Source organism: Lynx rufus, unplaced genomic scaffold, assembly GCF_022079265.1.
Source record: "Lynx rufus isolate CCGP_SWC_20201006 ecotype Redwood Valley unplaced genomic scaffold, mLynRuf1.p SCAF_9, whole genome shotgun sequence".
Classification (NCBI taxonomy): Eukaryota; Metazoa; Chordata; class Mammalia; order Carnivora; family Felidae; genus Lynx; species Lynx rufus.
Genome location: NW_025814897.1, coordinates 8641967 through 8656003, shown reverse-complemented (window position 1 = coordinate 8656003; position 14037 = coordinate 8641967). Strand labels below are relative to the sequence as shown.

The following is a 14037-nucleotide window of genomic DNA, read 5'->3' as shown; positions in this document are numbered from 1 at the left end:
AGATTACTTATATTTTAAATGATCTTTTATGACATTATTTGTTAACGTTAATTGTTAATGGCATTAATTGTTACACACTGCATACTTTTATAAATCATGCTGAAGTTGAGAAAAGGAGAATAATGACTTGGAAACAAGTTACCATAGGGAACCATTTAGTTTATAACAGGACAAACTACAGCTCCAGCAGTTTATTCTCTGCCAGGACTGGACTGCTCAGTGTGAGTCAGCAGTGCCGGTGTTCTGCGTATTTCACAGTGTAGACCCTCTCCTCCTGTGGTGGTGGTGGCAGAGGCACCACTGGGATCCTTCCTCGGTTGGTAGTCTTCTCTCTCTGTTTGTTGTATTAACTGTACTTTTCCTTTTTTCCCATGTTCTTTGGCTTCCTTTTCTAGTTATTCATAACCCTCTTCTGAATAAAGCGTGTCTGGAAGGGAAGTTCTGGAGATGGATAGTCCAAGACAGGAAGATCCTGAGCTGTTGGGATGTTTTTGCTGCAGACTTCTGTGGGTTGAGGATGTGATTAACGGTGGCTCCCTAACTCTGATTTATCCTCCAAGCTGGCATTTATTTCTGGCTTTTCTGATGGGTCCTCCCCTGATGTCTACAAGTCTAGGCGTTTCAAATTTTCTTAACCTTTACTCTGAGCCACAGGAGGAGCTTCACATGCTCTTTTGTAGCTTTACTGGTGGTTTGGTGGTCATAAATATTTTACCTTTTGGGGGGATGGCACTTAATGCATGATTCTGGTGTCTCAAGGTTTTGCTGAAGTAAAATTAGTAGTATATCTGGGTCCCTGTCAGAGATCTCCTGAATTTTAGTATCTGTTTCTCTGTGGAGGCGCTGTGGATTGTGGACCTAAATGTTGAAGGGAGAATGAAATTTCTAGAAGATAGCAAAGGACAATATTTTCATAATCACAAAGAAAAGATTGATAACGAGCTTGCATAATTGTAGAAGGGACCCTGGCCTTCGCCGTCCCTGCGGAGGATCTGTCAGGTGCCCGCAGCTCTGCTTCTGCATTATTGTCAGTGCTCCTCTGGGCTCGGCATCTTTTTTCGTGCCTTGCGGCTGCTTCATCTCTCCTAAATAAGCAGTATTTATCGTACTTATGTCAACATCTTTGTTTGCGGACTCCAGTATCTGGATAATCTTTGGGCCTCTACAGTAGTCTGTTTTTCTTTTAGGGGTTTTACGGGCATTGGTGGGGGTCCTTTGGTCCCAGCTTCCTCATGTGCTTGGTAATTTTCGTTGCATGCCCAACGTTGAGTATGAAACATTAGGGAGGCTTAGGATGAAGTTACTTTCTTTTAGAGAGGATTCGATTTTCTTTTGACAGGCACACTGTGTGCAGATTGCCTTGGTGGAGTTGAGCGGGATTTCGGACGTTGTTAAGGTTGGCCTTCTCCTGTTGTTGCCCTCACTGCCACATCTCGGGAGTATCTTCTGAAAGACTGCTTATTTTCTAGGGCCCTTCTATCTTAGAGGGCCCTGAACTCCAGCCTTTGACTCCTGGCTGCAAGAGAGTGTCGATCTTTTTGCTCCACTCTTCAGCCTACTACAGCTGGGTTTTCTTTTTTTTTTTTTTTTTTGCTTCTTTTCCTTGTTTTACACCCCATATGTGTATCTTTTAAGAGTTGGCAAACATCTTGAGGGGAAATAACATGATTATTTATTTATTTATTTGTTTCCTTATTTTTGAGAGAGACTGGGGGTGGGGGGGAGGGGAGAGGATGCCAAGCGGGACGCCTACTGCCAGTACAGAGTGCAATGTGGTGCTTGAACCCACAAACTGTGAGATCATGACCTGAGCTGAAGCCAAGAGCAGGACATTTAACCAACTGAGCCACCCAGGTGCCCCAATAGCGTGCAGATTTTAGAGCTTACTCTTCTATTCAGGCCCTTGGCCTCTCAAACCTTGGATGCCTTCGTGGCCCCAAAGTTTAAATCTGTATCTGCCAAGTCTGGTTCATTAATACAGGCCTCAGGCTGCTGCATTCCACTCCACCTTTGTTCCACTCTACTGGGAGTATTAAATACCTATGTTTTGTTTGTTTCTTTGTTTTGTTTTTGTTTTTTTGCATACAAAATAAGCAAATACTCAAAACTGTATTCTTGTTCCTTCTTTCTTACATAAAATGGAGTATACGGCATACTTCTTGGTGCACCTTGCCGTTTTCAATTAATACACTTTTATTTTTAAATTTTTTTCTCAGTATTTATTTTTAGATCAACAGAGCACAAGTGGGGGAGGGACAGAGAGAGAGGGAGACACAGAATCTGAAGCAGGCTCTAGGCTCTGAGTTGTCAGCACAGAGCCTGATGCAGGGCTCGAACTCATGAAACCGTGAGATCATGACCTGAGCCAAAACTGAGAGTTGGACATTTAACCGACTGAGCCACCCAGGCACCCCTCATCTTCTAAAACAAGCCATATTCTTTGATACCCTCTTCCCATATGCCGGACCTCAAAAATTGTAGGTTTTAGATGTTTATGAACCAGAGAGGCAAAATATTGATACTGTTTACCTTTCTGAGCTAATCCTTCTCTACAGGTATCCTAATGGGACCCACGGTTTTGGAGGCACGTCTCTTTTATAGAAATAGAAATAACCTAATTTTTGGGTTTGTAAACTTTTCTGTAAAGAGTCAGATAGTACTACCTCAGGCTTTCCACGTCACGCAGTCTCTTTTGCGACCATCAGCCCTGCTCTTGCAGAATGAAAGCAGTCCTGTGCTGTATGTAAACACGTGAGGGTGTTGTATACCTTAGTGAATGAGGGTATGGGTTCCAGTAAAACTTTATTTATAAAAATAAGAAATTGGGTTAGTGGGCCATAGTTTTCCAATCTCTGTTCTAACTCATTTAACTGGGGAGGGAAGAAAGAAAGCATTTCAAAACCTTCCTTTCTAGGGGTGTTCCTGGGTGGCTCAGTCGGCTGTGTCTGACTCTTGAGTTTGGCTCAGGTCGTGATCCCAAGGTCATGGGATAGAGATCCCCACATTGGGCTCCGAGCTGAGCATCAAGCCTGCTTAAGATTCTATCTCCCCCACTGCCCCCTGCCCTTCTTCCCTGTTCCTGCTCTTGCCCTTCCTAAAATTTATTTAAAAAAAAAAAAACCTTCCTTTCTAACAGAAAGTAGATTTGAAGCTTTCTACTTATTTTCAACATTTAAAATAATTTACATTTTTGTATAATTCTTAATAGATCACAAAACAACCATTGCCTGGTCTACCGTTCTTCAAAATCTTTATTGCAAAAAACTGATAGAAAATAATGAATATTGGGGAATATTTATTTTAAAATTTAACTTTATAACCTGCACTTAATTTTCTTTCTTCTTTCATAGTACAGAAGGAATTTTTCTGTAGTTATTTGTTTGCTTGTTTAGATGAAAAGGCCGTGAGTTTTGTGGGCTTTATTTTGTATAAATATTAGTCAACTAGATGGAAGGAATGATTTTAAGAAAAGTTTGATAGGTTAGTTTGATGTCCCAGTTTTAAAAGGCAGATCCTAAAATGAATAATCCTAGAATTTACTTGTGGTAACACCCAGTTTTGTATACATTTTATCTTTATAATAGCTGCATACAATTTTTACATTATTTTATTGAAAATTTAAACTTTGACCAGAGTTATTTTTCTTGTTGACCATCTCAAAACTTCCCAAGTCTTAACTGCGATTACCTAAATTAATTCCGACCAAGACCAAAAAAGTTAATAATGGTAAGGAGAAGTGTGTATGTAACAGTTAGCTTTCAGACCTCATGACCTAGATTTTTAGTTTTTCTTCCTTTCTAAAATACACAGAAAGGGAGACATTCTTTGTAGGACATTGCGTTCTCTTAATAGTTGGCATTCATTTGTCTTCTGTCATAACATGTCCTTGTTATTAAACAAGAGTTGTTAGAATAATATTTAAAATTAGTACTTTTACACTTAAAAATTTTTGGATTTGTGCTGGTAGTATTTTCCTTTTTCATTCAACACATCAAATAAAAGAGAATTAACTTTATGGTCTGTACACTTAAAGATTAAAATTCATGTTATTTATCTCCAAATATTATTTTGTCTCATGCCCAAAAAACGGGTATGTACCAGTTACTGAAAATTTTTAGTAATTCATATAATCCACATCAGAATTCCTATTTTAAATCAGTAATTACTGTTTTCAGTCTTAATGTTTTGGGTTTACTTATCTGATACTTAGTTTAGATAAGCAGAAAGTTATGTAAGTTTGAAAGTGTATTGTTTTATAGAGTTTTGAAACAGATGGCAAAGTATTTAGATCAAAACTTTGGAGATACTAGTTTTTTAAAAATAAAGATGTGCTTCTAGCTTTATGACATAACTTGAATTACAAAAAGTTTTCATTTCTTCAGGTTTTTTAATTGTGAGTACTAAAGAAAATTACTAGGCTTTTGCCAAGTTAAAATCAAAGTATGTGTATTCATTTCCAGATGTGCTAATTTTTAGAAACTGTACAAATTAGATTCTTTGCCATCATTTCGGCTTCTTTTGATAATGCGAATAATTAGAATTAACCATTGTTTCGTGGGGGGTGTACAATTTGACAGAACTAGAAGAACAGACTCGAAAAGCTCTAGAACTGGACCAGGAGCGAAAACGAGCGAAGGAAGAAGCAGAAAGGCTTGAAAAGGAGCGCCGAGCTGCTGAAGAGGCCAAGTCCGCTATAGCAAAACAAGCTGCCGACCAGATGAAGAATCAGGAGCAACTGGTCAGGAACCTCAGCTCTTTCTCAGAGAAGAAGGAAAATTTAGACAGAAGCATAGAGCAAACCTTGTACAACTAAGCACATTAGAGATCTTCTGGAAAGCACACCAAAGATATAAGTAGTATCTAATAGCAAAGTTTGGAAATAAATCTAAACATTTAATTTCTGCCTTAAAACAAATAAACAAAAACTAAAAATAAGACCATAAAAGATAAATGGAGCCTGTTGCTAACAAAAGATTTCTGATTCACTTAAACTTTGCCTAAACCACTGGTGTGTTTTACTTTAGATAAATTGACAGTACGTTCTCATTCCTTCTTATAACCGTGGGCTGTACTTATTGGGGTCTTCGTGTTGGTTTGTGTAGTGGACTTAGATATATTAAGTGGGCATGACATTTAAAAGATCCTGGAATTAAACATTGGTTCAGACATTCGCTTGCTATGTGTCCTTGGGTCTTTCTGAGCCTCAGATTCTGCCCTTTGAAAACAGAAATAATGTCACCAGATAGAATTGTTGGGGAATCACATGACATTATTTGATAGCATGCTCTTCAAACTATAAAGCGTTATATAAATTTTTTCTTTGTAGGCTTTAGCAAATACTTTATTGATCAAAGTTTACAAATAGCTCTGGAGTTACACATTCTAAGTTCCTGCTACTGGAAGACGAATAACTACTTGCCTATAATGAAACCATTTTTACTTTATCTCCTTATGAGTTCATTATACTACAAATAAGATATTTATGATCTCTAAAAAAAAATTTTTTTTAATGAAAGACCATCAAAGAGGAACATAATACAGCCCAAGCATGTACATTAAAGCTTTGTTGGCATAATATAAATTTTTGAAAATACATATTTTTACTATTGGTAATTATATTGTGTATTTTAGGCAGCAGAACTTGCTGAATTCACTGCCAAGATTGCACTTCTAGAAGAAGCCAAGAAGAAAAAGGAAGAGGAAGCTACTGAGTGGCAGCACAAGGTGATCGTTGGTTTCTTCCCTCAGTATCATTTGTTGAATATCTACTTTGTACCCAGTAGTATGCTGAGTTTATAGAGATGAATACTGTCACGATTGAGAGGGGGAAAGATACCTGTGTGTATGAATGTGTTTGTATCGTACTAATTACTGATCTGTCGACGCAAGCTCAGTATTTGGGAGCACAGAAGAGGTGATTAATTTCTGTGGGAATGAGGCAGGCTTGGGGAAAACCCTTAGAAGTTTAAGTTGCATCGTGAACTTCAATTTTGGGAGTGGTTAGAGACTGTAGACAGAGGGGCTGAATGAGTACAGGAAGTTTGCAAGCACATGCTGGATTTGAGGGGCAACCAGTAAGCAAGCAAGCAGTGCTTTCGAGCATCGGTTCAGAAATCTTGTGAGATGTGGTTGGGACATTAGAGAGGAAATTAAGTTGTGAAGGGCTTTAATTTTAAATCAATGGCAAGATGATAAGGAGTGTCTGTAGACATTTGACTTTGAAGATCTCAAAACAGGATTATAACATGATTAAGTATGGTGTTATAAAAATAACGTGGCCGTCGGTGTGGAAGCTGGCTTGGTCCAAGAGGTGGGATTACTTGAGAGTCAAGAGGAGCAGAGGTTGCTGAGAGACATCTTGGGGTAGACTCAAAAGGGCATGGCAACCAAATCGTGGATATAAAGTGGAATTAGAAGGATGCAGCGACGATGATACATTCTGAGGTACCTAGTACAAGTTCCTAAGTAGATGAAGCCCCTGTTGAAATAGTGCACAAGTGAAAAATCAGACCTTACTCCACACTTTAAATAAAGGTTAACTTTTAAATGCAACCATAGTAATTTTTTTACCCAAAGGCCTTCTACAGTATGTGTGAATGTTTCACCCTTAAATTTTCTTGGTAGCAGTTTAAATTTCATAGGGAAATTTTGATACATTGAAAATTGTGTGTATGTGTGTATATATAACTCTCTAATATGATAGAACTCTGTTAACCTGTTACACTATTTTATTAGAATTTCACAGAGACACATAAACTTCTTTTAAAAAAGAAAGAAAAACAAAACAATAAAAACAACAACAAAAAAAGGGGTGCCTCAGTGGCTCAGTCAGTGAAGTGTCTGACTTCAGCTCAGGTCATGATCTCATAGTTTGTGAGTTCGAGCTCCGCATTGGGCTGTGCGCTCTGCCAGTAAGGAGCTCACTTTGGATCCTGTGTCTCATTCACTCTCTGCCCCTCACCCGCTTGTCCACTCTCTCCCGCGCGCACTCTGTGTGTGTGTGTGTGTGTGTGTGTGTGTGTGTGTGTCTTTGTCTCTCAGAAATAAACATTTAAAATAAATAAAGGAGCACCTGGGTGACTCAGTCAGTTAAGCCTCACACTTCGACTTAGGTCGTGATCTCAGTTTCATGAGTTTGAGCCTCAAATCGGCCTTTGTGCTGGCCGCTCAGAGCCTGTGTGGGATTCTCTCTCTCCTCTGTCTACACCTTCCCAACTCACACTGTCTCTGTTTCTCTCAAAATAAATAAGCTTTAATAGTATATAAATAAAAATAAATAAAAACGTAAATAAATGAAAATGACACCACAGAGGTAAATCCTCTGAACTATAGATATGAGGAAGTGACACAAAAGAAAAATTATATTCCCACAAACCAGGATCACTCTTTTAACACCTTAGTGCAGATCTTTCCACGATCTTTTCCTGTTTGCGTGTGTGCATACATACACATTTATATGTTTAGAGTGAGGTCGTCCTGCACACACGCTTCCATTTTAGTCACTTTTCATCTCATCTGTATTAGACTGTATTCATAAAAATTTTTTAATTCAGATATAATAGACATATAACATTATATTAGTTTCAGGTGTAAACTTCATTATTTGATACTGTGTGTATGGTGAAATGAGCTAACACCCGTCGCCATACATAGTTAGAATTTTTCTTCTTGTCCTGAAAACTTTTAAGGTTTACTCTTAGCAACTTTCAGATGTACAGTATTATTAACTGTAGTCTCCATGCTGTTTGTACGTTATATCCCCATGGCTTCTTTATCTTACAGCTGGGAGTTTGTACTTTTTAATCCTCTTCCCCATTTGCTCAGTCCCCACCGTCCCCGCCACCCCCAATTTTTGGTAACCAGGAATTTGTTCTCGTTTTTTGTTGGTCTAATTTTTTCTTTTTTGGATTCCACATATAAATGAGATCATATGGTATTTGTCTTTCTCTGACTTATTTCACTTAGTGTAGTGCCCTCAAGTTCCATCCATGTTGATACAGCAAGATTTTCTTCTATTTTGTGGCTGAATAGTACTCGTGTGTGTGTGTACACAACACTTTCCTTACCCATTGATTCATCCATTGATGGGTGTTTAGCTTGCTTCGTATCCTGGCTATTGTAAATAAGGCTGCACTGAACCTGGTGGTATATATATCTTTTTGAGTTAGTGTTTTCGTTTTTGGGGTATGAATACCTACAAGTGGAGTTGCTGGATCATATGGTAGTTGTATTTTTAATTTTTTGAAGAAAACCTTCTTCAAACTTGTGTACCGTTTTCCCTAATAGCTGCACCAACTTACATAGTCACCAATAGTGCACACAGTATCCCTTTTCTCCACATCCTTGACAACACTTGCTATTTCTTCCCCTTTCGATAATAGCCATTTTGAGTGGTGTGAGGTGATAGCTCGTTAGTTACGATTTGCATTTCTGTTACGATTAGTGACGTTGAGTACCGTTTCATGGACCTTGTTGGCCATCTGGATATCTTCTCTGGAAAAAATGTCTATTCAGATCCTCTCCCCAGTTTGTAATCAGATTGTTTTATAACTACCGAGTTGTATGAATTCTTTATATATTTTGGATATAAGATTTGTCAATATTTTCTCCCATTCAGTAGGTTGCCGCTTCATTTTTTTTGATGGTTTCTTTTGCTGTATAGAAGCTTTTTAATTTGATGTAGTGCCACTTGCTTATTTTTTGCTTTTGCTGTCAAATCCAAAAAATCATTGCCAAGACCAGTGTCAAGGAGTTGCTCCCTGTGTTTTCTTCTGGGAGTTTGATGGTTTTAGGTCTTATTTTCAAGTTTGTGATCATTTTGAGTAGATACTGTGTATGCTATAAGATAGTGGCTTACTTTCATCCTTTTGCATGTATCTCTCCAGTTTTCCCAGTACCAGTTATTGAAGGGGACTGTCCTTTCCCCATTGGATGTTCTTGGCTGCTTTGCTCCAAATTAATTGATCATATTTGTATGGGTTTATTTCTGGGTTTATATATAGAATATATTTCTGTATTCACAGTTGACCCAAAATCTTGTATAGCTAATTTGCCAGGCCAGTGTCCAAATTAGCACCTTGCATTACATAGGTTTGCTCTCAGTCTCTTTTAAAGTAGGACATTCCTTTGTTTGATACTGAATTATTGGAAGGACCTGCAGATTGTCCCTTCTCCTTTGTGTGTCCTTATGGTGCCATTCATTTGTCCTTTTATCATCAATATTTCCTGTATACTGGAAGATAGACCTGAAATCTTGAAGGATTCATCCTAAAAAGTTTTTGGCTACAGTGCCTCATAGGTGAGACCTCCATATAATTTATCACCCAAATTAGAACATTTTTTAGAGTGAAAGGTATTCTTATTAGTAATTACACCAGGACAACAGTGTGAAGCAGGATTTTTCCAGACACAGCAACACGGTTTACCACCCAAATAATTGCTGATGTTGGATACCTCCTGTTGTGTCATCTCAGAAGACACTTAATATCTAGTTAACCTACCATCAGTGATATTAACTGGTCACTAAACAGGCTGATTCCTCCTTTGACTGGGTTATGTGCTCCCTCTTGTGGCTAAAATGTGATCTCTTGGATGTGGCATTCTTTGGCATTAGGCTGATGCCATTTCTCATCAAATATTTGCATAACAGGTTTAGCAATATTTGATTATGCTTGCCAGAGTTAACAATTTTATTAGTTTTTGCAAAGTGATGTATTTTCATTCTGGCATTCTTGCCCCCTGGCATTCTATAAAAGTAGAGCTTTCATCCGTAGGGCTTATTTTCGTTACCCTGAAAGATAGCTTCTATTAGGAAAGAGAGATAACTTGATTCTCTTCATTACCAGTTTTCAAATGAAGTTGCTGATAAATTTATTGTTAACGTTCAGGCTTTTGCAGCCCAGGAAGACTTGGAAAAGACCAAAGAAGAGTTAAAAACTGTGATGTCTGCACCCCCTCCACCTCCACCACCACCGGTCATTCCTCCAACAGAAAATGAACACGATGAGCATGATGAGAATAATGCAGAGGCTAGCGCAGAATTATCAAACGACGGGGTGCTGAACCACAGAAGTGAGGAGGAACGTATAACGGAAACACAAAAAAATGAGCGTGTTAAAAAACAACTCCAGGTATTTCAAATTGACAGTTGTGTGTACATGTATAGTACAGTGAGCATTTTCCCCATTTAATAAAATACAAACTTACTAAAAAGGAACATTCCAGTTTTTTTTAAGCTTTTGCCCTTAGCTGGCCTTGTGATTGGTTTGTGATTGCTTGGCCTGTAGTCACAGTGCTTGATTTCTTCCATTGTAGCAAATGTGTTAGTTTTGGGTAATTAGGCCTTAAGTGGTAAGTTACTTTTTAATTACAGCTTGACTCCACGCTAAAAGGTAGAAAGTGTTTTGATGTTATCTTTAAAAGACAGATGAATTTAGTTTTTCGCCAGTAAAGTATACATTAAAAGCCATATAATTTAATAGATTACCTATATGACACTACATACTCTGAACTATTTGTTCAGGTTTCATAGTACCAAAAGGTAGGTTTATTAAAAGCGCATAATTAGATCAGAGTAGGAAATCTTAATTTGATTTGACCTTTTTTCCCGATAACTTCTCTGATTTTTTTAATTGGCGAAATCTTTAAATATTAATAAAGAAAAGAAAATGAAGTGATAATTGCAATAAATATATTAAGACTTTGGAGAAAGGTTCTCTAATGGCCTAGATTTTAGATCTTAAAATAACATCCTATACTGTCTACATTGAACCTTTTGTAAGTGATTTCAAAATCTCTATTGTATAGAGAAAGTTAAGGGATTTTGGAATAATATACAGAATCGTCGTGGTTGTTGAGTGTAGAAGTGAAAGACAGTGGGTATTTCTCCCTAACTACTACCTCTACTATCACCAAAATAGAGCAAATTTACATACTTCATATTTTTTATTTTTATTTTTTAAATTTATACACTTTAAAGAAATTATGTGACAAAGTCAAATTTGTCGTATGTGTATTTTTGTCTTTAAACCTTCTTTATAAGCTTTTTAAACTTTGAGTAGAATATAATAGTCATTGTTTTTACTTTTTAAAACATAGGCGCTGAGTTCAGAATTAGCCCAGGCCAGAGATGAAACCAAGAAAACACAAAATGATGTTCTTCACGCTGAGAATGTGAAAGCAGGCCGTGATAAGTACAAGACTCTTCGGCAGATCCGACAGGGCAACACAAAGCAGCGCATCGATGAGTTTGAAGCAATGTGAGAGCTGTTATTTTGCATACATGTTCTTCATAAGCTGAACCACCAACAGAGAAAAGCAGGCCTTTGCAGATGTGATGGAATGCACCCCACCTTGCCAAAGCACTTACACCAGTTGACTGTGGTGGCTAAAAGACATGCTTGAGGGAGCCCTTCTGCATTAAGGCAGTGTGATGTCATGCTTGATTTTCTTTTCCTTTTGGGCCAGGGAATGGAGAACAGTGTTCCATCGCCTCCTTTCACATTTTCAGTTTCCATTTTTTTTTTCTGTTGAAGATTAACACTAATTATCATGTCTGACAAATGTGTATGTGTGATGTAAGCACTTTGTACATTTCAAAGGATGATGGTGACTTAAGGAGTGTTTGGGTAGAGCACTCTGTTTTCTTTGGACCCTTCCATAGTTGACCTGTGTGTATTTCCACATTCTGTCTCAGATTTCCTCGGCGTGCCCTTATCATATCTTGCCATGCCGATAGCCATAATTCTGCCATCGTATAGATCATTGGCAGTGGTCAAAATGAAGGTAGGCGACAGGGTGGACAGTCTTTGATAATTGTGTAGAAGACAGCTATGAATCATGAAAAGGATTAGAATATCTAATAGTGTAGTATGCAGCTGGTGGTTAATGTTTTTAAAAATCCGTTTGCTTACATTATTGGATATTCAATATTTGCTTAATTAGTCATCTTTGACAGCTGAATGGATTGGTGTTTCATCACCTGCCATCCTTTGGTTTTCTTTGCCTACCGTTGACAAAGGTGTAGACAGCAGGTGGTAGTACCCTAGGAGAGTTTATTGATGAAACACTACCTGCAAATACTAATTGTCTCCAAAAGATTTAAAAAGTCTGTTCTTTCAAAGATTGATTTAGACAAACAGATGTTTAATTTAAAAAATATGTTTTTTGGTCATTGATTATACTCATTCAAAAAGCCGTGGACCTTTCTGGAAGAGCAGCGTTTGAAAACATCAGTCCCAGAGAGGGGACAGTAATACTACCTCACTACTACACCTGCGATGACTGGTCGCTCCAACACAACGGAGTATGTAAATGTGTTCTCCAACACGCACCAGTACTTCCAGTCATGAAGGAGTATTTCTGAGATTTCCTTTTCCTTCAGAATATCTTAGAGTGCTACTATTTTTTAACTGCCTTGTCGTTGAGCTGAATTGTGGGACTCTGATTTATATGAAAATTGTAAGCTCTTGATGGTATACTATCTTCTTGGAGGGGTGTTCTGTGTCTGAGGAAGTGTGTGTGTGCGTGTGTGTGCGCGCGCGCGCGTGAGAGAGAGAGAGAGATTTTCCCTTGTAGCATATGAATGTCTGTACCTTCATTTCTTGATATAATTGTTACATAATCATTTTAGCAGATTTGGTTTCTAAATCATTGTGCTTATTTTTTTGTTCTCTAACTAAAAATACTTAAATTTGGTTTGTTAATCCTATTTTAGAAATTATAATTTTAGGTTATATTAAGTTCAATTATGTCTTAAGAAGAAGAAATCTTTCCAGTTTGAAAGATGTTCTAATATTCACATGTTCTAACATTTTCTTTATTGTAAAACATCTAGACTTGGAGATAAGGAAAGCCTTGTTTTCTCTGTGTGGTTCAGCTACTTTTCATGTGGTATTATGCACTCAAATTTACATTTATCTATTAAAATTGCCATTTTGTTAAGCATTTTTCATGCACAGTAGATTCAAGTTGTGTCTGAAAATATCTCTTGTGCTTTTTTTGATTTTGCTGACTTGAAAAGGATTAATCTGGGCAGACATGAGAAGGAAAGGTTGCATTTAATATATTTTTGGACTTTTAGGACAAGAGATAACTGGTTGATAACCTTGACGTGACTGTTGTGTGGTGGTTGTGCACATGCTTCAAAACACTGTGGAAGAGAGTGTTTCTGCTTGAGCACATTCGCGGGATAGGTTGTGAACTCGTCATGCTCCAAGGCGTGCGTGCTCGCTTTTCCAAAGTAGCAAAGCAGTTGCCATAATAGGTGAAAACTTGGATTTCCACTGGATTTTTATTAATTTTCTACATTTTGAATTGTGTGCACTATCACTGCTGCATCAGTTTGCTATCAGTGTTGAAAAATTACCAGTTATATTTGCTGTTTATAATCTATTTGTAGATTAGGATTAAAATGGATTTAATCCATTTTTAAAGCTGTGTGAATTTTTCTAAACAGGAAACAACTATTTGCAATATGAGTTTTCATAGTGATTAAGCCAGTTATGACTTTTATTATTAGCAGTTGAGAGCACATGCTCATATAGCAATGTAAAAATATATTAATGAGTATTTGGTAAATTCCAGCAGGTTTTACCATTAGCATAATTCTGTGTTGTACAATTAAGCTACAGTTACATCTATAATTTTGGATAACATTCATTGGTTAACAATAAAGTGACAAAAGCTCATGCCTTCAAGGTCCACTGTTGTTATTTAACATGGATTTTTTTTGCATATTTCTCAGAATCATAATCTTTATTAGACCCACAAATCATCACATCTTAAAAATGAGAAGTGGAGAGGGTAAATTTTCAAAGTCCTCACAGATTTATCTTTCCCCTAAATTGTACCTCTTTTGGTATGGAAGTAATAGTGATTGTTAATTCTGTGAAAAATCATTAAATTGACTCGATAACAAAATCATTTAGGATTTTTAATTATTGCTTTAATTGTATATTGATAATTTGTTTCCTAACGAAGATATACTTTCATTGCCATTGATCTTGCTATAAAAATGCTAATGTTCTTTAAAGAACT

General features: G+C 37.2%; 1 protein-coding gene across 2 annotated transcripts in view; it reads left to right on the top strand.

Moving 5' to 3' along the window:
* RDX (radixin) overlaps nt 1–14037 on the top strand; it is a 122759-nt gene that overhangs the window by 83871 nt on the left and 24851 nt on the right. The window contains exons 13-16 of one of the 2 annotated variants that reach the window (XM_047070638.1): nt 4578–4738; nt 5632–5724; nt 9888–10130; nt 11098–11258. In XM_047070638.1, coding sequence (XP_046926594.1) covers nt 4578–4738; nt 5632–5724; nt 9888–10130; nt 11098–11258 — 658 coding nt within the window. Of the gene's footprint in view, nt 1–4577; nt 4739–5631; nt 5725–9887; nt 10131–11097; nt 13689–14037 lie in introns of those variants that run through there. The other variant, XM_047070637.1, reaches the window with a different exon arrangement.